Source organism: Sparus aurata, chromosome 17, assembly GCF_900880675.1.
Source record: "Sparus aurata chromosome 17, fSpaAur1.1, whole genome shotgun sequence".
Lineage (NCBI taxonomy): Eukaryota > Metazoa > Chordata > Actinopteri > Spariformes > Sparidae > Sparus > Sparus aurata.
The window spans coordinates 34015054-34041960 of record NC_044203.1 but is presented as its reverse complement, the minus strand read 5'-3'; the positions used below and the strand labels follow the sequence as shown (position 1 = coordinate 34041960).

Sequence of the window (26907 nt, the reverse complement as noted above, 5' to 3'; positions counted from 1 at the left end):
CGATGGATGACGCCTGCAGCGGGTTTACAGATCGATCAGAGAACCGTCTCACTGTCTGAGTCCGGCATAGATCCCTCTGTGTGAAGTCTGGCCAGTTTACTGTCTGTAGAGAGAAGTCCTGAGAGTCGGCCTGACTGGAGGCAGTGCTGCGTTTCTCCAAAAAGGATACCTATGCACAAAGCAGTGGATGGAAGCCAACCTTTTTGTGTACTTGCTCAAGAATTGATAGTGTACATCGTATCAGTGCACTGCTGTAACCGATTTCAGAACTTTTGTTGGCTCTTGCTGTCAGCTTAGTTTTATTTGACGTCAATCCTCCAAAGATCTGCCACGGAAGCTCGAGTATAAAGCAGCCTCTAATCTGTGGGGATTCTTCGATGAGGACAGAGGAGGGTAGTCTGACACGAGGTGAGAATCAATGGCCTCTGCGACAGGACAACCCGTCACTTGTCTGAACTCTGTGGGCGCTGAGGTTAAAGCAGCGTTCCCCTGGGAACAGACTGAGTGGCATTGATGGCAAGGAGGGTCCCAACCTCCCCTGACAGACACATCTCATCCCGGATGCCATCTTGCCCTCTCCCTGCCATGGCACAATGCAGACACTACGAGAGTGAGACTACATTATACTGACACCAGGCAGTTGACATACTAATCCAAGAACTAAAGGACTACAGGGACCATTGATTTTCTATTCTTGGTAAAAAGGCAAGAAGCCAGCCATCACTCCTCTTCGACCAGGGATGCTAATGGACTTTTTAAAATGTTTTCAAGGAGATCCCCTGGAGTCATTCTGTTTTTGCTACTGCAGGACCTTTTGAAAAATACTGAAATCCCCAACTACTTTATTTGACATGTTAGTATTCAAGAGCACAACTTTGATGTCTCGGGTGCGTCAAGTGTTTATACGGAGCATCTGCCTGGTCGGTGACAGGTACCACTGGAAGTATAAACTCTGACATCTGATTTTAGAATAAAAGTAAAATGACAGATAATGGTCTGAGGCGACCCTTAGTGTCTGTGCCGGACGATATCAAAGCGTTCAACTTCCATTTTTGGGCGTATCGGCTGCCATGTATATCAAACCTTCTAGTCTACACCTTTTTATGACTCTGGCTCGCCGTAGCCGTGGTTGAAGGAATTAGTTTTCAGGTAATCCGTCCATCCATCTGCCCGTCCATCCCATTCTCATGGACGCATTATCTCAGGAATCACCATGAGGGAATTATTTTCAAATTTGGCACAAATGTCCATTTTTATTCAAGGCAGAAGGGGAAATGATGACCATATTCTGCATTTGGCGACATATTGAATTGGTGACACCAATCTTGAGTGTCCACGTTGACACTGTGGTGATTGATTAAATCTTTGAACACTTTCATGAAGCATCCACATTTCTTTGTGTTTTAGCAGGAGCGTGTCGGCACATACAAGAAATTTAACAGATTTTTCTGTTATTAAACTTAAACACCTGCAGACACACAACAGTAAGCTCATTGGTTTTGCTGATATTGAGCTTCAGGTGATTGCTTTCACATCATGTGGCAGAGCTCTCCATCAGTCCCTCGTACTCCTCTTTAAATAGTCTTTTTGTGAAGATGGCATATTTCTCAAACAAAACATGTCGGTATAGTGTTATTTCCATTTTGCCCGGAACTACACCTAATTCACCTTCATAACATTCATTACATACATTATTCTGGATGCACATGGAGGATAATTGCGACCCGACTGGTGCACTGAGGCTTTCAATCCAGTTTATGTTTAGTACACAAAGAAAAACAGCCTTGAAATCATTGTCATAACCCACAGAAAAGTTTTTAGGCTTCTGTTTCCGTAGTAATGAATTTCTTGTTCTCAGTATTGACCTCTTATCATTTTCATGTACTCTCAACTAAAATAACCAAAAGCGCCACAGGCACATGTAAAGGCTACATATCTCGATAAACTGAAGTGATCTTTTAGAAGCATTCTTAATTGGAGCTCGGTTGTAACTTAAACACTCATCTCTGCTACATGTAACACTCGTCTGAAACTAGCTTGTACAGTCCACCTCCGTGTCCTGTGGGGGTTGTTCTCTCAATTATTGCTCAATGCTCCTTGATCCCAATTCCAATTTGGCCCGCCGATGTCTACGTGGTTAGCGATTGGAAATCTAATTAGCAAAGTTTTCCCCCCCTTGTCTGAGAGGGTTGAGTGCAGAGTTGAAATGACTGCCGGGTAAAGAAAAGAAAGACTGCAAACACACACAAAAGCTGATATTTCTTGTGGAAAGAGTATTTGTGGTCAGTAGTCACTAACTACTGAGGTTGATCCCCCTCAGGACATTTGGGTTTTTTTATATATCTGTTATGTTTAAATGTCAGCTATGACTGTTGGTGCAGAGTCAACTTTGGGGAGGGTAGTGAGTGCGAGGAGAAAAACAGCTCTGCAGACGGTGATCTGCTGTGTGACTTGTGTCATGGGACTGCAATGAGATCGGTGGTCTGATGAACCTTTTTCGGAAAACGAGTGCGGGGAGGGAACAATATGGCCCGAGCCTCAACAATGAAATGTTTGTTTCACCACGCACCGTTCATATCATGTGTTGTTTTTCTTCTTGTCACATTAAAATTCCTACGTAGTTGTTTTGACAATACCCAAAAAAAAAAAAAGAGAGAAAGCAGATCATCAGGCAGGTTTGTATGTCCTGGTCTGGGAAAGCAAGGAAAGCTCGATCACTTGACACCCTGTTATTACTTCCTTGTGCTCATGGACAATACATTTTAAGTCAGAATTGCTACTCTTGTTTCATTTTTTAAGTGTGTGCTGCTGTTCAAGATTTGCTGTGCGTCTGTAAAGATCTATTCACACCACAGTAAGCAAGAGTAACTGTTGTTCACATCACTGGAGATATAAATGGCGTCATGGAGACTGTGACGTAAACGTACCGTTTAAGTGCCACGAGCTCCACTGCAAGGCTCCGTGGGTTCAGTTGCGTTAATTATGTAGCATTATTAGCTTTCCAGCATAGTTTGCAACCAGGGTGTGTCATTTTTATAGTCTTTTTGCTCATGCGGCTTTATTGCTAAACACTATCTGTGTTGCTTTAATATGGTGATAAAACGTAATGATTGTGTCCTCGAGCATGCTTTACGCTTGTCTTATCATTTTGGTCATTGAAAAGTTATTGTTTGGCAAATCAGCAAATTGAAATGGTACAAACCCCAACAAATGTCATATCATCATGATTTTAAAGTTTCTAAAGAGAAAATTAAACCTGTGATACAAATTGTTCCCACTAATCCCAAATCATATTTCAGTGTCTATCAAAATAATCATAACATTGTGCAGACCTGGTCGCCATATTAACGGTGTAATTTTAGTACCCAGCGTAAGAAACTGTTTTGTAATAACGCGTTGAGAGAAAAGGGGTAATGTAGCTAATTGTGTCTGAAATTGTCGAGGAGGCTGGGGATGTGCTCGCTCATTACGCCGGCCGGTGTGTACCACAAACATGTCAGAGTGGAGCTCGAAGATTTTCACAGCTGAGGGGCTGAGAGATTTTTTTAAATGCACAGAGACGAGGTGAAAAGTACACTCTATTCTTTAGCTCTCAAAAGCAAGTGGATAAGCCTGCAGCTGAAGCTCCGCTTAGGTCAGGGAATATTAGAGGTTCATTCTGCATTAAGATTGTGCTCCACTAGTTAATTGTTTTCACAGGTGTTTGGCGGAAAATAGACGTCCCGAGAGTGGACAGGTGCGCGGTGTGCAGTGCAGTTGATTGAGGATAAATGTGGACTTTTTATAGGACTGTTATCGCCGGCCAAGCAGCAATTTTGGAAACACATTTATTCGCACGAGTTTGTGTTTGAAGTCAAATTAGTCCGTGTCTTCATCCGTGCCAACTACTAAAGACCAAGATTCTCTTATTGTTTAATCTAATTTCTGCATGAATGCAGTCAAAAGCCTCGAGACTCTAAAAATTCTATGTGGATGCGTCTTATCAATCCACAGACGCAGCGCTGTTGGTTAATCCAAATGCACGTCAGATAATCAATGGAGAGCCCCCAGCGTCCCAGAAACCCCTTTTCCTCCAAAGAGGCTCGACTGCCAATGTCTCCCAGATGGCTTAACAAGTCCAGTTCATTAAAAACAAAATGATCCGGGTCCTCCCCGTCCAAAACCCCGAGAACACAGAGGGCAAACACAGGACGGGATAAGCGGTGGCTTATTTCCCTTGAACAGCTGTCAGCTCATCGGCCGACCGCTCCCTCCTCAGCCTGCACACACACACACACACACACACACACACACACGCACTCATTAACTGATTAGACTTTGTTTTCGGTTAAATTAAGAAAGTCCAGAGCTCCAGAGGGAAGATGAACTGTTGATTACAAGGGAGGTAACAGTGAGAGCTCGAGGACAGCAGGCGTGTTTCTGCTGAGTCATTTGTGTCCAAAAAAAAAAGGTCAAATAGAATAAGCAGCCATTTTACTGCAGAACCTGACGAATAATAATCTAATCATAGCATAACACATCAAATCATTGTTTGTGACAGCTGAAACTGTTCGTTGTCAATTATGCATATCAGTAAATACGACCAATATATTATCAAGATTTAGATTCATTTAATTGTGTTAGATATTCTTGAAGCAAAACGAGATGAAAAATGTATAAATACAATTAAAAAATTATTGATTTCGTAGAATAGCATGTATTTTCTCATATATGTGGACTCCTTCCATATATAAAATAATTTTTTGATATATTAGATTATGTTTTCAGTATATGTCACTATATGGTTGTTGCGTCAGGACAAGGCCAGAGCTAGAACAGAAGCAAATCAGACCAACATTGTGAAGTTTTTGTTGAACCACTCAGATGTTATGTGCATATTTGAGCCTAATTAAAATATATCTCTCTGAGTAAAGTTGTTTACCAGGATGTCAGTGAAATGTAACAGAAGCAGAACAAGTGAGGCTCTGTGCTTCGCTGTTTTATAACAAGGAGTGGGCGTCTTTAAATTGGCTTACTTTTGATAAAAGTACCAACTTGATATTTATTTTTTTACCTTGATTTTGCTGCACGATGTCTTAATGTCTACACGCAGTTAATACGATTATACAAAACTAATGAGATTATGATTCGAGGTAGGCGGTATCTAACCAAAACAAGACAAAGAATCTCGCGGCGCGGCGCTGTAACCATCGTCAACATTATTTACGATCTGTGAAATTCTGTCTGTGCATCGCCTGTAAGACTTTTAACCACGTCAGTAATAGGATCGGTTCCATGATGTCAGTGTAGCTCTGAAGGATGAAGGATGACATTCTGACGCAGGAGTTTGTCTGAGGGCTCATACATTTGTTTGTGCATCATCACAGACCTTCACACGTACTCGGCCAACTCCCATTCTGACCGGTTCCCCTCTGGAACATGGCTGAGGGCCACCGCAGCTCCGCCTGAACCAGTTTCACAGCTTCATGCAGACAAAGGAGTTTGTTTATCACATTGTGTCAGCGATGGGCGTGTTTATCCGTCTGTGTCTGTTTAGTGTGTCACATGCAAAGTGTTGTTTTGTTAAGTGCGAGTGTTGTAATGACTTGGCAATCGATCCTTTTAATCCTGAATTTGATGCAGCCCAGAGGCTCCTTCTCTCGTCTCCCCGCGGCTTTGTTGAACTCTTCCTACTTTATTTGAATGCAGGATGATGATAAAGTCATCAGGAAGTCTGCTGGTCTGCACACTGGTGTGCACACTCTTCTCCTGATAACTTTGAGTTTCAGCGTGTGCGACTAGTCTTGCATAAGCTCTTGTACTCACTTCGGTTGTCTTGTTCTGCATGCATCATCATCACACTCTGCTGGCTGCCTTTCTTCAGCTAAGCACCCAGGTTGTCAGTAAACGAGCTCTGCCTTCCGTGCCCGGTGTTCATCAGCTGCATTGAGGGTAATTCAAGCATTTGCATGACCAGCGGTCCCTCTGCCCAGAATCTTTATGACATTTTGAGGGATGTTTTTCACGGATGTTTCGTCTCTTGCAGCGATTCCACTATAACATAATCTGTTTGTCTAAATGGCTGTCCTGCCTGGTAGGAAGAAAAAACACCATCCAAATCACGGCATATGAAGCTAATCCATCAGGTATATTGTGCTCATATATCGCCCGAGGCAGACCACACAAGCTGTTGTAATTCTCAAAGTAAACACAAGCAGACAGCCGCCCACTCCCCTCGATTTATGGCGTTGTGATCATCGCTCGACCTCATTGCTAAATGCAGCGTTCTCCTCTGCATTCAAATGAAGCCGACTGTTATCAATATTGATGACGGTTCACGTCTCTGTTGACTTAATTTTCTGCTCCCACTTAAAAGCATGTAGTCCAAGTCTGATTGGCAATCGACACTGTGCATAAACTCGGGCTGGCTTGTAAGAACCCCTGTGGAGGACACATTACCCTCAATAAGTTGCTGGTGAGCGCAGGTCACCGGAGCTCAAACTTTCGCTTCAACAAATCCCTCTGCCCTCCATCTGCCACCTCTTCCCTCCGAGCAAACACATGTGAAATTAACATTTGTGCACAGTCTCAGCTGGTTATTATTCCCACATCGGTGCCGAACACCAACTTTTGTGTAAAGGTCTTTCTTTTTAGGAGAGCTGAAGAGTTCTCTGGGGTCTTTTGTCAACTAGTTTATCGAGGATGTTGATCTGTGACTTTGAATTAATGCCGCTGGATGAGGTTGCAAACATCTTTTTGTGATAAGCTGTCACTGCCGCTCTTGTTTTTGTTCTGGATTTTCTTTGCGATCACTTGTCAAAACAGTCTGCGGTATTTTAACAACTCTGTCTTTGACTTTTGTGTTGGCAAACTTTTGTTTTCATTGTCTTTGCAGCAAACTCAGTCATTCTGTACCTCAGAATAAATGAATCACTTCCTGTTTATCAGCCAACTTTCTCTCTGTGTGTCTGTGTTCTGGGCACAAGGTGTCTAGAACAACAAATGCAGCAAATATAAATAGATATTTTGGAGCGTTATCATTTTTTTGTCTTCGTGGTTACCGTGTAGGAGTAATTGTTTTTTCAGCCCCGTTACTTGGTTCACCAGATAGTTAGCAGAATATCTCAAAAATATGATAATGTATTTTAATTAAATGTCCGTCCATTGTGCAGGATTTAACAATTTAGGACAGAGGACTCCACAAAGAGGCGGTCGCGTCTGCTCTGCTGAGCAGGATCTTCCTGTTCTGGTACCTGTGATGGGAAAGTTATGATGATGTGTGTGTGATGAAGTGATTAAAAACACTTGAGGAGGTGAAGACAGCTTCCTCGGAAAACAAAAGTGAGAGGTTGTGCAGATGTGGTGACGGAGAGAGAGGAGGGAGGGGTTAGCTGCAACGACGACGTCCTCACAGCGGCTTTACTTGTCGCGTAATCCATCCCAGCATGTATTTACTGAGAGGCCAGAACCTCCCTCGGATGGATCCATATTCTGTCACAGCGCTGAACACAAAGACAATCAATTATATCGCACCAAAGTTTTCAGTCTGAAGAACATCTTCTCTTTTGACCGTGAGAGGAATTTTAACACAGAGAAGCTTCAGCTAATCGATGAGCTCAACCCGAGACCTCCGTGCGGTTGTTTTACTGACGCTGTTTGAATACACACACACACACACACACACACACACACACACAGACCTTATGACCTGACCAGCTAATGCAACCGTCAGGGCCCGATGTCATGGCGGGCGGAGCGAGGTGGAGCGACGGGGTTTAATTGCGCTAAGTCACCTGTGAAAGACATCGGACGGTGGTTAAATGAGGCCGTTGTCCTGGAGCTCAGGGCCTCAGCGGGCCGGCCTCCTCTTCTGGTTCTGTCTCTGTCTCCATCTACCTCTTTTTTTGTATTTATATGTGTGTGTATGAGTGTGTGTGTCTGCACCCTCTCATCTCAGCTGTTCAGCGGACACTCAATCACATCACCGCATTGACACAAGGCAGTGCATGCTAATAAGAACTTAGCTGCCACCTTTAAACGCTGCTGCTGTCATTGCTCACTTACGTAATTGTTGCAGGTGAATGTGAGCGCCGACGTGCCGACTGATGACGACCCCCGATGTCCTTGTGTCTCTCTCTCTCTCAGGTGGGAGGTGAATCCGCCGCGGGTCATGTGTTTCTGCTGAGGTCTCATCTTCCCGCCAAAATGAGGCCGACGCCCGGCTCGCCTCGACCCGTCCTGCCAGCCGTCCTGGCTCTCACCTTAGCCGCCTTCTTACCTCAGCTGTCCTCAGGAGCCACGCCGTTCCCCCAAGACCTGGAACCAATCAGCATCGTGGGCAGAGAATGTAAGTTGAGAAAAAAATAAAAAATCTGTTGTGTTGCCATGGTGATCCTTGTTGCAGTGGAGTGCATGTAAAAGTAAAACCGAGGCATTATATCTCGACGCCGGGGGAACGCGGCTTAGAGAGGTGGATGTGTCTAAGGGCATGTTCGCAGCGAGCAGATCTGCAGACGTTTATTCAGCTGCTGGCATTTTTAACTCATTTAGTCCTGTTTTGTTGCCTTCGTGTGGGGGGAAAAAAAGGCCATTTCAATTCAGGACTCAACATCAGGAACACGCATGAAAAGACCTTCCGCGATGGAAGCTGAGGTGCAGTTTGTAAGGAGTGAGGCTCTGCTCCTGGAAATAAACCGTATTTGCAAGTTTTTTTTATGGTAATTGAAGGAGGCTTGTGACACGAGACCGCTAGCTGTAAGCTCCTTCAGCATCTGAATCACTTTACTGTAAACCTTTTCACATTGGTTTGTGCCCGGGCAATGTGGATGGAGCCAATTCAGTCCACCTCGGATGTGTTCGCCTGGTTGGGTTGGTTTGTTAAGCCTGGCGTGAAAACTGTCAATTAAACTTTGGAGCGGACCAAACAGCCGCTGGAATTAGATTAAACCTCTGCAGGTCAGTGAGATTGCTGAGATACCCTCAGTACGTTTAACACATTTTCTCCTTAGTTCACACCAACTGTGCCAAACTATATTTGTAAAAGAACAGGCCCTGTACATGTGAAAGACATCGATTTGTACTCGTTTTTTTTAGCCGGCCACCATCAACCCAACAATCTGTGATTGCGGTGTATTTTTGGAGGTGTCTCTGTAGTTACAGCTTGCCAATAATGTGAGCTGCGAGTAAAACGTAACAAGGTATATTTAACTTTTCATATTTGCCTTTTTATAAACAGAAAAATACAATTGTAAACCTTCAGATGTAAACCAAGACGAGCTGAATTGATTCATCGTAAAACATCCTTCTGGGTCGGCCTGTCCCACAAATCGCCAGCTGTGGTTTGATCAAAACAAAGCCTTAATTTCACGAGTTGAATGTGAAATATTCTGTCTCTGGATGCTGTTATTTCCCGGCTGCCTCTGGTGCCGTCATCATCACTCTTTCTGTGTCTCAGTGGGGTTTACAGTGCTGCTGGGTTAGTTCGCTGAGGGATAGTCTGCTGCTGGGAAGCGTCTCTCACCTGTTCCTCGGAGGCACATCGTTAAATCTACAAAAAAAAAACACACACCGTCTGTCGGCTGGTCTATAAATTTTCCCCGTTCCTCAACCCTGATATTTACTACAACAAGGTAAATATTAGCTACAACACAACATTCGCACATTACAATTACAGTGACAATCAATAAAAGCCAGATTTGAATCATTGCCCGCTCCTACGTGCAACTGCAGCTTCGCAAAGTAAAAACCTCGGACTTCAGCAGCGGCGTTAATATCAGGTATTGACTGAGCGGGATCTCGGACTTCTGCGGCGCTCTCAAGACACCGTTTCACCGGACCACCCTGGGGACCCATCAATGGCACCCAATCACTGGGGAGGTCCGCAGAAGAGGTCCGGGCGACTAAGTGTAATGGCCCATAATTGATTTAAGAGGGCGCCGAGACCATGGCCCACACGCTGTAATTGATCTATCTGGAAGAGAGTAACGCAACCATTAGCAGAAATAGCTGCGCTAATAGTGCTATATGTGGAGCTCCGTCCCAGGTGTAATGAGAGCAATTTGTCACCTCTGGTTCCAGCAGGTGACAGCGTGCCACAAGGTCCCTCACAACTCCGGGAGACGTCCATTATGAATCGAAGTACTTCATCAGGCTGAAGTCTATGAAATCATACCTGAGTCACTTCTTCTATTGGGGAAGTGGGCAGATGACTCACCTCGGCAGCATCTCGTCTTGTCTTTGTGACGAGACTGGAGCCGAGCAGTTCTGACCAGTTTAGATCTTGAGGTCAAGAAAAGACATTGTTATATCGGAGCTTTCTATAGATGATTTTTGACCTTATGTACTCACTTTTCTTTTTTCCCCCCGTTCGAAAATTGCCATCCTCAGCGGGATGCTTCATAAACTGTGTTCTGATCGTTGACGTGGAGGACAAAAGTCCTTCAGGTTTTTGTCTGTATCACACAATTTCACTCAACATGAATCTTTTGATTTAGAACATAATAAAAGTTCCCGCTGACGCCCAAATTCTTCATCTTTTCATCTTTTCATCTTTTCTTTTGGGGGGTCGAGAAGTCGTTATTGTCTATCTCATCTTACTGTTACTTATTAAATAAACTGAATATGTACAGTAGAGCTTCTATTGATTTATTTATTAGTTATCAACTATTCAATTAATCACTAACTATTTTAATAATCTGTTATTATTATTAAAGTTATTTTTAAGTAAAGAAAAGTCATAATTCTCTAATTCCATCGTGTTAAATGTGAATATTTTGGGTTTCTTTTCTCCTCAATGGCGGTAAACTGAAAATCTTTGAGTCGAAGATGAAACAAAACCAAACATTTGTCGTCTTGGGTTTTGGGAAACAGACATTTATTCAAGCTAAACTAATTGATTGATCAAGAAAATATCAACATATTAATTGACAATGAAACAAAGTCGCGGCCCTGATACACACGGCTACTGAGTTTGGCTTTTCCTAATATGTTTGACTGTTTGTTATGTTGCTTCTTTTGTAAATTAGCATATTGCTATAACACAAACACAAACACAAGAGGGACCAGAAGAAACACATCCATGAGTTTTACAGCTTCTAAGATCTCTGTGCACGATACAGTTTATTAATTAGTTTATTATTATTTGGGACTTATTAAGGCCTGCACAGATTTATTTTCATCATTAATTCATCTCTCAAAATGTTCATATTTCTTGATTCCAAGAGCCGCGATCATGTCAGCAGATGTCAACTCTGACCAGCAGTCCAAAACCAAAAAGATATTCAGTTTATAGTCATTTAAAACAAGGAGAGGGAGTACATTTCTCACATTTGGGAAGCAAAACTATTAAATATTTGGCTTTGTTCCTTAATATCTAATATCTTTGCCTTGACATGTCTCAAAAATGACGAGACCTTCTGTTGTTTATGTTTTTAGTGAATGTTTCCCAAATGTTCAAACCCGGAGAAATCAGTAATTTTTTGGAAGATAATGTTGTTTCATTTGGACGACTGTCGCTGTTTAAAGTCAGAGACTGAGGAGGGAAGCTGGCGGACGTGACTGAATGTAACATGAATAAAACTTTAATACATTTCTTGGTCCGGGGAACATTTCTGCCCGAGTCACGTCGGATAGATTTTGATCAGCGAGGAGATTGTTAAGCGATGAAGACAACAACTCCCATGATCCCACGCTGCTTACTCTTTTGTTTTGTTTTGATGGAGAGACTCCGAGCAGCAGAAGTGGCACGTAGAAATGATTAATTGATTATCAGATTGATATTTTGTCGACTAATCGTCGCAGCGTTAGCCGCTAAGCGTTCGTTCAGGCTGCACCTCGTGTGGAAGCCGCGGTCTCGCTGAAAGGAGTGAAGATGTAAAAGGTTCTGCTTTGATTCAGTCTCCGGCCTTTCTCTGTACATGTTCTCCCAGAGGCAGTGGTCTTAAATAACTCTGTACACCATCACCTACCGCTGGATTTGTGCCCTGAGCAGAGCCCCTGCTTCCCCCCTCCAAACTTTAGAGGATGTGCAAAGTGCTGAAGAGTAATTAGAAATCCTCATTTGCCGGGGGGGGGGGGGGGGGATAGCGGGGCGGGCCGCTGAGCCGCTGGGAGTCTCTTCACTAGACAGCACAGCGAGGTCCAGAGCTCAGTCAGACATTAGGCGTTTAAATCTTTAAACAGTCGATTCGAGACCGGCGGTTAGGGGAATGCATGGCTCCCTGTAGACAGACTAATTTCAGATTGTGGTGTGTTTCTAGCGGGGATTGCTAATTCAACAGCAGCCCGGGTCAGATGGGAGGCTGGAGGGCACTTAATACAGTACTTTACAGATCCAGAGCGCCGTGGCCTTGAGCTGAATCCTTCCTCGGTTTAAAAAAAAAAGAAAGGAAGGAAGCAGCGGGGGAAGTCTCTGTGATGTGGAAGACAGTCGGGTGTCAGTCCTGAGCCGGCCAATTTTATTTCTGCCTGGAGCATCCTTTCCTTTTTTCTTCTTCTTTTTTTTTTTTTTCCCATCGAGCGTTTTAAAGGCGAGTCCGTCCGTCTATTGACTGGCTGTCATCCTGTTACTTAAAGCACCGGACACCAGCTCCCATTGGTTAAATTAACACTCCCCCTGAGTGACTTAGTCGACTGTTTTAGAAAGAAAAAGAGAAGATGGAATTAAAACGCAGAAGGGGAAGGAGGAGGATGATGATGCTGATACTCTTTCTCTTCGCTCCACATGCCTGGATGTGTTGCTGCACGCACACATGCGCTATTTTTGTATTTTTAATCGCCTCGTATTATTTGACACAGGTTTTATTTTCAGTGAATTGTAAATTACATTCACGACGGTAATAGGTTGAACTTCATTTGACTTCAGAGACAGTCGAGTGCTTTTTAAACGCGGGAGCTGACCAGACGACAGATTTTCCAACGGAGACGGGTTTTGGATCCGTGTCCTCGTCCTCACTTGACTCCGGTCCCCCCCTCCGGATGTGTCTGCTAAGAAATGTTTACCAGGAGACATTTATTTAAATGAGACTGACTTCTCTGACACGACCAGCTAATTTGCAACTTTGCATGCTATTTTTTTTTTTTTTTTCCCGCTGCTCATCCACCTCCACAAGTGCACATTAGCATACAGTGTTATGCTCTGGATTTTTCAGAACAATGGGCAGAATCGTAACCTTGGTCTAGTGTCTCCTTAAAGGTCCAGTGTGTAGGATTTAGAGGGATTTATTCGCAATAATAGAATGTAATATTGATAATGACTTTATTATCACCTGAAACTAAGAATCTTTGTGTTTCTGTTACCTTAGAAGGAGCATTTTATATCTTTAGAGCGAGCTGGTCATATTCTACAGGAGCCCAGAGCAGACAAACCTTATACTTCGAGTTTTTCTCTTACTCTCCTGAAAAGGGGACGATGAGACGAGGAGCCACCTGCCGCTCGACGCCACTAAATCCTACGCACTGGACCTTTTTTATAAAATCCAAACGTGTGATGTTGTTTTTTGAGCTCGTTGAGTTGTTGTGGATGAATGTTAGAATCTTTGAGGACTGAGAATACTGAGAAACATGTTTAGTATTCTCATTGAACTGAGGTCAGCTGAGATCTGGCTGTCTACAGTTTTGAAACAAGAAGGAGCTCAAATTGGCAAAATACGGTGTGCTGCTTTCACAAGAATTCTAAATCTATTTGGTATCTTTTGGTGCTATGAGTACTTAAACTTTTTTCTCTTCCTCTCCATCTGTTTGCCCACGCAGCCTCCTACCTCTACCCCAGCTTCCAGGGACTCATGTCGGACAATGACACCGTCCGCCTGGGCCTGGACTTCCAGAGGATGCTGAGGATCAACCACATGCTCTACATCGCTGCCCGGTCAGTCGTCACAATCACTCACCTGCTAGTTTAAAACTGACTGTTTGTAAACCTCCTCAACAAAGGGACCAATGACAATTTAGTTTTACTGCTGATCGATCTTCAATTACCGATTTTTTGTTGTTTAATCCATTAATATAGAAACGTACGATCACAGAGGCCAAAACTTGATCCATTGAGTTCTTAACGTTACAACAAGGAGCTAAAGTTTGTTTTAGTGTCGTACCACCAAACTACCAAACAGATTACATAAAAATACAAAAACAAAAACCACAAAATTCGAAAATTATGGTTGATCTGACCCGGTGACAGGCATTATGCAGGGTTCGTACGGGTGCTTGAAATCCTTGAAAGTACTTGAATTCCAATGTTGTGTTTTCAGGGTCTAAAAAGTGCTTGGAGTTTAGTTTAAGTGCTTGAAAGTACTTGACATTATAACTCTGTGTCTTTCACAAAATTGGGATCAGACTGGATAATTAATTTCTGAAGTTTTTGCCATTATGAAACATAATTTTAGATGTTTACAGCATAATACAATGTGCATAATTGTGATAAAAAGTGAAGAAAAAATACTGAGTTTATATATTCCTGTAGATATGTATTTTACCCCAGCAATAAGGTGCTGGAAAATCTTAAAAATGACCCTTAAAAGTGCTTTAAAAGTGCTTGAATTTGACCTTGACAAATGTGTACGAACCCTGATTATGACTAACTATATAGAAATAGACGTTCTAGACGCTGATGGACTTGTTTGCTTCTGTCGGACATATAGAGGCATCATAATTAAAATCAGACCGTTTAATAACCAATTAAAAGAATTAGTAAGAATAAAGTCAGTTCATTTCTTAATCCACTGGTAGCTGGGCTCCTGAAAGAGACGTGAGGGAGAAAAATAGACAGAATGTGCAACAGCATAAACAATGAGTTTTAAGAAAGACAAAAGTCAACACAAAGAAAGACAGAAACCTATGAACAAACCCCAGAACAGTAAGTAAAATGTGATGAAACCAGGCTGCAGCGTGCAAAGAGAAGTCTGAGGTCATTTGACTGAGAGACCTTTGTGTTAAGGACGGGGCCTCGCAGGCAAAGAGAGTTTTGGTGCAATTTAAGAGTAATTTATGAATCTTAAACTTCCAGAGGGCTCACCAATAAATCCTTCTGCTGCTGTTGTGAGCACTCGTCAGACTTCGGTGCACCCGAAACCTTTTCATACTGTATAAGGTATCCAAAGGCTGCACCTCCACACCAAACTGCTCTAGTGTTTTTTAAAGATATATTTTTAGTGTGTGTACTCGGCCTAATTGCACTCCGCTCCCCTCTCCATCAAGATGTCGGAGGTTAATTATCTAAAAAGTACGAGGGTTTACCTCCACTGCCTGTTTTCATTGTGCAAAATAAATTCTGCTGCAGCTTCTTGGCTGCGTCTCAAACTGCAGTGCTCTCACTGCCAAGAACGCCGTCCAAAAAGGTATGGAGATTACTAATGTACCTAAATGGACTTAATATTTTCCACAGCTGCATACAACAAAGTGCATGCCTCACTTCACAAAGTGATTTATACGGGCTTGTGTCGATAGTTTGGAAACTTTTGGTGTTGGAAAACTTTTCGTGTGGTTTTGAAGTTGAAAAGCCAATAAGCGCTGCCTCTTAATCCACTTTCACCCTCTGTTGTTGAACAGCTAAAATCAATCCTATCGAGCCAAATAGATGCATTTTTTTTGGAGAGCAGGTTGTGGTGAAATGGTCGGATCAGAGGCTTACGAGAGCTTTGCATTCAGAGAGCATCAGGGTTGACAAAAAGCATGCAGAGACGGCCTAACTAATGGTGCCTTAACTCTCTGTCTCTTGCAGGGACCATGTGTTTGCCATCAATCTCGCTTCTTCAGCTGAGCAGATAATCCCACAGCAGGTAGGAAAGTCCGTCCAAAGAAAATGTTCTGGTCTTAACTGTTGCAATTCAGAGTCACCTCTGCTCTAAAGTTTGATTTCTGGGTTATATAACACTGTTGTTTTTCAGCAAGAGAGGTTCAGTTACAATTAGTCGCAAGTATTTCTGTGTTTCAGATTTCAAACTTGAGGTTGTTATTTACTCATACACTCTGCTGTTATGTTTTTATGTGTACGGGTTTTGAGACTAATTAAACTCAGGTTCTTGCTCTTGTCTTCGGAATTAAAATTACAAGAAGTACCAATTCATGGTAGAAGCTTGACATGATTTGTACATGTCAGATACTTCCTAAGCTGGACCATCGCGTCCAATCCCCTATCAGCACGGGGTTACTGTTACCTGAGGACTGCTCATTATTTGTAATAATTGAGGAAGATGTCTATAATCGTAATCCTTTGCAAATCTGGATGTGAAGTGTTCTAGGGGTGTTCCAACAAGGGTACCTCACGATTCAATTCATTTCGATTATGGGAGCTTTGATTCTTCGATAATAACGATTATAACGATTTTAACGATTTTCGATTCGATTATTGGTGCCACGATTCTTCGATTATTGTGATTTTTAATGCTTTTTTTCCATACAAGATTGATTTTGTCTTCATCTGTGGCTACATTTTTAAATAAATATCCTATCAATTAACTCAGTTCCTCTAAAACTACACTCATTAAGTAAATAACAAGGTTTTTTTGAACATTTGACTTGTATTTTTCAAACACACAAAATATTTAATTTATGACTATGTAAACATTTGCACTTTGACCTACTTAACTTTGACCAGGGAAAGCTCCACTTGCACGAGAGCCACATCTATTGGTGGAAAACACTGAAAACAGCAAATCGCGCAGGTCTTATCAGTCGTCTTGTTTGCTCTCTCGTAAAATCCAAAGTGCTTCCACACGGTTGCAGAGAACTCCGGTGGCGAGAGAATCGGCCGCTCTGCTGTTGCCATTTTGCAAAGAAACTAACGTTACTGCTCCGTTTGTTGTGGTCCCACTCTCTAATCAGTCCGGGCGGCGGCGCGCGCTAAGGTTCCCGTTACGTGTTTTTTGTTCCGGTCTTGCAGCAAAGCATCAACGTTAATCAATCGATGCCAAATCGTCACCTGATGCATCGCGATGCATCGCCACATTGATCAATTGCACCCACCTCTAAAGTCTCATACTGCCGACTGTTTATCTGCAAACACAGAGTTCATGTGATAACATCAGTCCCATGCAGATCGACATGTCAGTGTTTCGGGTTCCTATTTCGTCTTAAACATGTGTTTTCTGTTGTCAGACAGCTAAGATGGTATGAAACTTGATCACGGCTCATTTTATGTCGAACTGCAGTCGACCGCTTTGCCGGGAGAGATCGTCTGGATTGATGTTTAAAAGATGACAGAGAAAGGTCGTATTCAAGTAGAGCCACAAAACATCTCTTCAACTTGGATCTAAATGAGCCGCAAATATGTATTTATACTTCTAACGCGAGTGGAGAGTGGGCGAATCAACTCGAACTGTATTCATAATGTGGCTGCTGGAGAACAGACGCTTCGCTTCTGAAAACGTCGAAGTCACGTTGACATAAATCCAGGAGGTAACGTCTGTGCATTTGAGTGAAAATAAAGATCCCGCTGATCCCGTACAAACGCGGCGCACGAGAACACAGACGCAGGGAGGTTATTTGTAAATCTCACGAGGTCCCCTGGTGATATCAGTCCCACGTGAGGGAGGCTTTTGGCTCCGACGTTTAGGCAGCGTTGATCAGTGATCAGTGAGCTTCTTTTGTCAAAGATGTAAAAGATATAAGCAAACTACATCTTAACCTGACTGGGGTTAACATTAGGTGTTGGGTGGGTGTTATTCAGACGTATAGCTCTTCTAAAGAAGGATTCGATGTAAAGCTCGACCCTTTAAGCTTCAGACAGCAATCCTGCTCTTGTTTCCTGAACCGTTCCGTGTGTTTTCACAGAGAAAAAACTCTTATGTAATGTGTGTATCTCATTATTCTCCCTTCCACCCTTTTGCCTGACTTTTCATTCAAGTAATAAGCAATCTCAGTTCAGACATATATCCAATACCAGTGCGCGGGAGGCTCTCGTGGCTTTTTGAAGAGCCGTGCTCCCTCCTATCTGAATCTCATTTGTCAAACATGATTGCGCTTAAATAAAATCTCTCCGAGGCCTGGACTTTTTGTTTGCTCGTATTTAGATTAGTGCTAAACACTGATATTCACTCTGATAAGGCCACCGCTCCGTGTCAGGGGGCTGTGAAGTATTGATTCGCTTGTACACGATGGCACAAAGAAACGGCGGAGCTCTACAACATCAGTCCATCTTTTCAGTTATGTTATACGAGAACTCAGATATTGAATGTTTGTATATGATGTGGGGGGTTTTTTTTTCAAGCCATTCGCTCAAAACCAGCCTCCAGTGTGACAGCAGGAACCGAGTGGAAAATTATTTTGGGCCCGTACCTACATTCTCTCTCTCTCCTGTTCCTGTTATCCGTCTGAGCTCGATCGTTAGTCTGTGACTGATTCATATCACCAGAGAATGGTGCCGCTCCTTCGTCCCAGATCCATTTTATCGCTCGGGCTCATTCTTTTTTTTTTTTTTTTTTAAGAAACCAGCTCTTCATTTTTCTCAACCCGGCGCTCATTCATATTCTGCCCTTCACTGATCTCCCCAGGCCTGGGTGGCCATAAGTAATTATTAGTAAACCAAATCGAGCGTGGACAAGGCGGGGACTATTACCATAATGCTGACTCCTGCTGAATCGTGTCGGATCTTCACAAAGTCGCGCCGGAGACTTTCAATGTATGGACCTGGAGGGGAAGAGTGCTGGCTCCTGGAGTGACAAGTAGTCCAATAACTTAATCCTCACTACTGAGACCGTGTAGCTCTGAGACTAGTTCACTGCAAAAGATGAGAGAGTTTTGACTCTTTTTGATTCATCGACTGTCAAAATAGTTGGTGATTAACTTGATAAATACTCCATGAATCGCTGAATTGTTGCAGCTCTTCCCAGAAAGGATTAGGCTCCCAGTTTTCTATGTTTTCAGTATTTTTCACAAAGACCAAAACCGAGATTGGATTGATGATTTGAACAAGTATCGTCCAACATCACCTCGATAACGGCTGAGTCAATCTGATGTTTCGATCAATTGCTGAAAATAATCCCCAACAAATTTAGCTCTGTTTGAATAATGTTTGCTCAATATATAACAGCTTTAGTTAATGTCAGAGCTTTTAAAGACTATTTCTAAAGAAACACAAGAGAAATTATATTGATAAGTCTGCAACTACAATTTCTTTGATGAGTAACTTATAAAATGACTAAATCTTTTGATAAATGCTTCTTTGTCCAGATAACAGACTCGTCGTTAACAATCATAGAGGACAAAGATAAGCAGCAAATCGTCACATTTAGGAAACTGGAAGCAGAAAATGTTTGACGGTTTTGCTCGTGCGATCAGATGATTGTCAGACAAAGCTGCCGTTTCTGAGACGACGACTAACATTTTGTGGCTGTGGCCTTTTCAGGGGATTTGTTGATAACGAGAAGAATTTAAAAAATGTGCCAGCCTTAATCTTTTAATGCATTCATCACAATAGAAATGAAACGGAGGCCTTCCTCCATTAAGATGCACGTCTTTTTTTCTTCATCAAGCACCACTTCTCCCGCGCTCCCCGACATGTTAGATTGCATTCACCTGTTGTTGTAAGTAGTTTCTGATTTGCCTGCTGGACTGAAAGCTCTCTGATAAAAATGAGAACAAGAGACCTGTGGGGGACAAATTGTGTTTCAGGGACGTATTGTCCAAGCCGAGTGACCTCTCAGCCCCCAATAAGGCATCAAAATGTATTATACCACTGGTCGGATTACTGTGAGGCTGCAGCCGAGAACACCTTGAGTCGAATTTATGACATGAACAAAAAAAAAAGAAAATGAAGAGAACAGTACAAGTCTTGCCAGCTTTGTGCGGTATTTCTTCCTTTCTTTTTTAACACGCATATTTTCATTCGGTGGAGACACAAGGACACGCTGGAAAAATAAAGAGGAGATTAAAAAGGAATTCAAGCAGAGAAACGCAGACAATTTATAGCAGAATATATGGAAACAGCTCGGTCTAAGAACAAATGCACAGACTCCATGTCAGGAAGGTAATTTATAATGTGCATATTTATGAAAAGCTGGAGCTATTACACATTTAAAATGAGTAAGAGTGTCTGCGAGAGAACAGCGGTGCACCGTCTGAATAGAGGTGTACAGGTTCAGTCAAAACTTTTAGTTATGCATAATGTATATGCTGTGTTTAATAACTCAAAACCAGCACCAGAATAGAACCAGAACTTGGTTGGCTTTGGTTGAAAGGGGGAATTAAAGGTGTAACTGTGTTAGACTCCCTCTGGAGAGATCAAGTTAGCAGACCGCTAATTTACAGAGTTTTATCAACCTCAGAAACGACCGCACAACAACAATACACTGCAGTAAATGGATCTAAATATAAACCGCCACCAAAAAGCCACAAATAATGCTCAGAACAGCACCAAACTTCAGCAACAGTACAAATAGGGTCTCAGCACATAGTCCGGGGCATCTAACCTCCGCTAGCTTAGCTGGATTTCTACTGAAAAGCTGACTAAATTTACCACTCTTCTGCAGCAGCTTCCTGTTGACGGGAAGTCCCGACGAGTCGATTACCGAGTGCAGTAGAGTTCCGCAGCTCATGGATGAAAATGTATGATTATGACTCCATGGAAAAGCAATCAAAGTTCATATGTGTCTTACCTGCCAGTTTATAACAGTTATTATCGAGAGCGGACAGGGAAAAGAACGGAATTGAGCATTTCTAACCGCACTCGGTAATCGTCGCGTCGGGACTTCCTGACCCGGAAGCTGATGGAGGAGAGTTGAAATCTGTTTTTAGCTTCACAATAGAAATCCAGCTAAGCTAGCGGAGGTTAGATGCCCCGGACTATGTGCTGAGACCCTATTTGTACTGTTGCTGAAGTTTGGTGCTGTTCTGAGCATTATTTGTGGCTTTTTGGTGGCGGTTTATATTTGGATCCATTTACTGCAGTGTATTGTTGTCGTGCGGTCGTTTCTGAGGTTGATGAAACTCCGTAAATTAGCGGTCTGCTAACTTGATCTCTCGAGAGGGAGTCTAACAAAGTTTCACGGTGATTTAGACCATGGATTAAATTTACACCGGAATATCCCTTTAAGGGGCAGGGGGTCAGGGGAAGGGTACAAATTGGAAACCGAGCACAAGATGGCTGCTGTGCTACAGTTTGGAAAAGCCCGTCCCGGAGCTATTTACAACCAGATGAGCTGAAACGGAAGCGTACACAACCAGCAGCATCCTCAGTCAGTGAATTATCCCACCATGTCAGGGAGCGCATTAAATCTTTAACTGGCAGAGATGTTAACAAGCTGATGGATCTTCTTTTTTTCTGGATGACGAGCGCTCGAACAGGAAGTGTGTGGATACTAAGAGCAGGGTTTCTTTTGCCAGTAGGTTAATTAGGGCTAATTTCTTGAGTGCTCATGATACAGTCGGAGAAGTCATGCCGACATACCGTGCAGATCTTCTTGTGTGTGTGTGTTAGTGTGTGTTCTCACAGATCCAGACTCATCCTGCAGAGTGATTCTTATCACTGAGGAACCACAATGTTTAGCTGCCCACTGACGGGCTGCGCGGGCCGCTGCAGGCAGTCCTCGCTGTTTCCTCTTGTTTGTTTTGTTTTTTTTTCTCCACGACAGTTTATTGAAGTTAATGAGATTTTCATCACAGCTGTCTCGTAATAGCACTTGAACGATTGGGGAGCAACAAAAAGCTGGGACGGTTGAGAAAACAGCTTGTCTTTGAGCTGACAGTTGGCTGTCTGTTCGTCTTTCAGAAACTGACTTGGAAGACGAAGGATGTGGAGAAGTGCACTGTGAGGGGGAAGAACAGCGTGAGTATATTCTCCCATACACATCCTCCTCCCGCTCTGTTTTTGTGCCTTTTTGGTTTTGTATTTCTTTCTCCTCTCGCTCTCTTCCTTTGACTCTGCCTTGGATTCTTCGCACAGTCAAGTTTTGTAATGAGCAAAGGTGTGCAGGTAGCTTATCAGAATCGGCGGCATATCCATCAGCCGACGACAGACTGTGGCTTCCGTTGTAGCGTTTTCCTCCCCAGAGCTACAGTGAAAACCACAAGAAACAGTCAGGGGATTACGATAATGACTGTAAAACAGAGGGAAGGTTGTGTGTGTGTGTGTGTCAGCCGGTAAAACGCGCTGTCTACCTGCTGCACATCCTGCCTTTCATTCTGTCGTCTGCTGCCAGAAGCCAACGCGGACCCTGTCCCTGATGTACAATAACATCAAGCTGTTTTCCCCCCTGACAGGACGAATGTTACAACTATATCAAAGTGCTGGTGCCGCGCAATGACGAGACGCTTTTCGCCTGCGGCACCAACGCCTTCAACCCCACCTGCCGTAACTATAAGGTGAGATACTGTACCGCCGTGTGCTGCCTCCTGGCCTCAATTACAGATAAGAGAAGATATTGCAGCTGCTGTAAGGTGTGTTCGGCGCTGCCCCTGTGTGCTGCTTCAGTTGTAACCTGTTAGTGAAGTTGCTACTGGAAATGACAAACTGCAAACTAAACTCGTATCACATTAGCGCCGCGCTGGCTTTTCGTGTCAGTGTCGTTATCGGGGACGTCGTGTGGAAAACACACACATTAACACGGGTCGCAGAGGCTCACACGGACGTCTCATACATCACGAAAACTGCAAAATGCTGCATGAAGTCACAGTTTTACACACATGACATCCCAAGAAATGGAACCTACAGGGGGGCAGACGACTGAGCCTGAGTGATATTGGGATTTTATGTCAATATTTTTATTTGAGAATAACAAAAGTCTGATATAATCACTTTGATTTGGGTTTTTTACGCACTGATCAGCTACAAGATTAAAACCGCTGACAGGGAAAGTGAATAACATTGATCATCTTGTTACAGTGCAGTGTTCTGCTGAGAAACCTCTGGTTCTGGTTTTCATTTGGACGCCATTTGACGTGCACCACCCACCCGAACACGGTTAAAATACAAAGCACACCCCTCTGTGCCCAGCGACACAGCGGGGATCGTGACAAAGAGCTCTCCGTGTCGACCTGCCCTTCAAATTTCTCAGATCCTTTTTTCCCATCGTGCATTCATGCGACATCCCAGAACAAGTCAGATCCATAGGCGCCCTGCCACACGATCTACAGGACTCAGAGGATCCGCTGCCAGCGTCTCGGTGCCAGACGCTACAGGACGAACCCCGACAGGTCAGAGCCGAGTCCGATCCATGATGAGGCCTCCATTGATCTGACTCTTTTCCAGCACAGCTCAATCAGATTAGGATCTGGGGAATTTGGAGGCCAGGTCGGCGCCTTGAACTCTTCGTCTTCTTCCTTTGGTCAATCCGGAGAAGTTTGTGGGATGTGCTTGTGTCTGCAGCGGTGTTTCACTCGGTGGTGTCGAGCAGCATCCACATGAATGCCAGAACCCAAAGGTTTCCCACCGCGGCAATCAATGCTCCTCACTTCACCTCATGTTTTGGTTGATGGGTGTATAATCTGAGGGTTTATTTGCAAAAACGCACACAAAACCTGTTTTTTATGTATTTTTCTAAATTGTGTTTATTTGTGCAATCGAGTGAAAATCACTGCAAACTGATCTTAGTTTATTCACGGTGTTACTTAGTGATACTTTACAATTAAACAGAAAACTTCACAGAAGGTAGCAGTAATGATGTAACAGGTGACATCACCTCGGATGAAAACACAAAAAAAGATACAGATATATAACTTTAACTGAGAAAGATTTAAGGTCAGAAAAACAAAAACATGATATAACAGACTTTTCCTGCTCTGCTGTTTCTTTTTGTACATCCGCCAGTTCTATCAATACACTGACACAGATACAGCGCTGCTATGATAGGCTGCTCGCACCTGAACAATAGGGGAAAAAAAAATAATGTAACACCACTTTGAAAGGGACCTCCGCTATGAAATAACACCTACACAAACACGGCTTTGAAGACGGGTCAGTCTAGGTTGAATGCAGCATTTGTCAGATATGAAAGAAGTCTGGCAGCCGGCGCTTCACTTCCTGTTTTCAACGCCGATACAACAAACAGCTGTGAGCTCAACCTGCAGGCGCACATGTGAAAATAACAAGAAAAGTATTAATTGCATAAAACGGGACATGCTGAACGATCGAGACAACATTCGAGAGATACAAACGCCGGCAGAGAGTCACGTACTCGTTGGATGTATGCGCACTTCATGAAGCAGCCAGAGCACATATTGTTCACCGTGAATGTTTTTCCATATTTACGTTCATGTACATGGCTTGCTGACTTCAAACGCTTAATGTTCTTGGAGTAATGTCGGCTCAACAAGACGAGAGAGAGATCAATCTGTTGACAGAACACAAGAGACGCTGATGACGGTAATAACACAACAGCTTCTCTCACACCTCCGAAACAAACCGAGCTGAGAGAGGAGGGAAAAAGCACACGGAGAAAGTGTCGATGAGATGAGGCTCAAAGCTCTTGTGAAGAAGATAATACTCCACTCGAAAGACACGTATGCCATTTGTTTAAAGGACAACGTCAAGAAGTTTGAGGTCTGTGGAATAAAACATGACATTGCGGTGGAGCCGGAGAGGTGACATCACAGGTTTGGACTGTGATCCACAGCAGGTCGTTAAAGGAGGAGGGGAGTACACGTCCTACAGAACAGACTGTAAATCTAACAGCGTGGGGGAGACTGAAAGCCAAAGGGGAGCTGAATAACTCAAGACATTTCACTGGGTTTTTTATTCCAGTGTGCTGACCTACAAACTGACCCAGTGGTCTGCGTTAAAGAGCCGGAGGGGGGAGTTCTGCGGTGTCTTATCAGGATGGATTACGAAATCTTTTAAAGGGTTTAACACAAGCGTGTTTTTCCCATTTGTGGATTAGAGATTGTGTCATTTTACATTGTTGGCACTCGGTTATGACTGGACGTGCCAGATGGTTTGCTCCACTGAACCATCTGGAAACGCGCCACCAGAAACTATTTGGAAAAGGGAAGGTACTTTCAAAAAGATAACTTGGCAGGTGATCATCTTCTGAACCACTGCGTTTGAAGCCAGGAAAGATGGATTTGCAAGAACGTTTATGAGCTTTATCACCAAAAGAAGATTTGGTTTGAAAACAAAACAAAAAGTTGGATAATATATGTTTCGACATTATGGAGAGATGGCTGCGTGTTTTCACTTAACTGAACACAGAGCCCATCAGAGCCGCTAACATTACCCTGAACTGTGAGCTAGCAGTTAGCATGCAGGACCAGTATCAGTCTCTGAATGGCTCCTTTCTTACTCGGGATCCACCATGATAATCTGGTTACCTTATTGAATCCCAAGTCTTGAATGTGACACCAGGTCACTGCTGTAAGGTCACAAGCTAGCTTAGCCAGTCGTGCTAATGTTAATTTATTGCTTAAGGGGGAAAACACATCTTTACACTCAGTTATGGCTTCTGTGATATGACTGGAAACTTGCAGTGAAGGGGAGGGATTTAGGAAGTATTTTGAATGTTTTGGAAGTGTTGCTTTAATGTAATTTGTGTCTTTTGTAGCTGTCAGTTCACCTCCTTACCGAGCAAATTCCACATATAAAAAAAATATAATATTGCACTGTCTCTGTGGCTTTAAAATGTAAAGTCTATAAACCAGCACATCCTCAAAACTCAACGACTGAGCAGGTCGATTGTTAATCAGTGACCAGACGCTGTTTGGTTAGCTTTAGCAAAAAAAGCTACTTCTGGTTTAGGATAACATTGTGATTAAAAATACCAAATATAATAACTTCCATCACAAATGTACCTACATCACCTCAGTGGCTCACATTACCTCATCTAACAAAAAAAACATAACATTGAATTGTAATCGGCTGCTTGTATTTTCGATCTATATGGTGGTTTTTTCCAGACGATGTTGAATTATTGCCCAGTCTAGTCTCGGTGCATCTCTGCAGCCTCTGAAAGTCCTTAAATTATTTTCATGATAAAATCACGTCTCAGGTGTCATAAAGTACCTGCTCAGCCTCACCGCTCAGCAACACAGGTCCAAATGTTAATACACAGACGTAAGATTGATGCAACATGTCTGCCTGCCACAGACTCCCTTTGGTAAAAAGCGTCTGATTTACACAAAACACACCCTCAGATATTTTTGTCTGCGACCCCCCCCCCCCTCTCCCCTCGTCTGTTTCCCCCAGTCTGGAATAAAAAGTACAAGAGATGACTATCCAGACAGCTGGGGAGGGAGGGAGGAAGTGTAAATCATATCAAGGAATCTGTCTCTGGGACTCTAAGAAAAATCTGTGCAGGACAAGGGGGGATTGAGTGAGAGGCGCCTGTGTGTTGGTGTGTGTGTGTGTGTGTGTGTCGGTCAAAGACATGAATGGATGCCCAGCTATGAACACGCAGCTTCACTGACCAGACTGCTGAGACAGCTGGTCTGTAGACAACAGAGAGGCTGTCTTCAACATGCGTTTGCGATACAACAAACCCGCGAAGCGTCAAATCCGTCTGTCTTCATGTGCCCACTGGGGTAACCATCCTTCAGACGCCGCTCGGCTTTGTAGAGTCTTCAGTTCTCTCCGGCTTCTGAGGTCCTCTGATTAACAAACTGCTGTTTCACTTCACATCGTGTCACTCTGCAGGCGAGACGTCCGGTCGATGCTGCTGATATCTAATTAGATTTTAAGCGGAGTTTAATTTAATTTGAGGGGAACAAATCTTCTGATTGCTGATTAGAAATGAATGATTATTTTAATCGTGTTTATTTCTAGCTCCGTGGTCGCAACCCTGCTGCGACTTGTTTTTGTCATCCGTCACTTGAACAAGTATTTATAAGTATTTCTGTTTGACAATATTGACGACCGTTCTCGGCTCATCGTCGCATTAATGGAGTTTATTTTGGAGAACCGCTCAAGAGGTTTAACCGACTAACTAACAGTTTACATTTTGTGTCCCACTAAACGGACATTTCATGAGCGAGCTCCCTGCTGCCGTGTGCTCTCGGGGTCACATGTTG

At 43.2% G+C, this 26907-nt stretch overlaps 1 protein-coding gene across 4 annotated transcripts in view; it reads left to right on the top strand.

Moving 5' to 3' along the window:
* sema6cb (semaphorin 6Cb) overlaps positions 1–26907 on the top strand; it is a 170878-nt gene that overhangs the window by 87100 nt on the left and 56871 nt on the right. For all 4 annotated transcript variants that reach the window (XM_030393763.1, XM_030393762.1, XM_030393760.1 and 1 more), the window contains 5 exons: positions 8125–8326; positions 13729–13843; positions 15695–15752; positions 21680–21736; positions 22171–22272. In XM_030393763.1, coding sequence (XP_030249623.1) covers positions 8185–8326; positions 13729–13843; positions 15695–15752; positions 21680–21736; positions 22171–22272 — 474 coding nt within the window. In that variant the 5' untranslated portion in view covers positions 8125–8184. The remainder of the gene's footprint in view (positions 1–8124; positions 8327–13728; positions 13844–15694; positions 15753–21679; positions 21737–22170; positions 22273–26907) is intronic.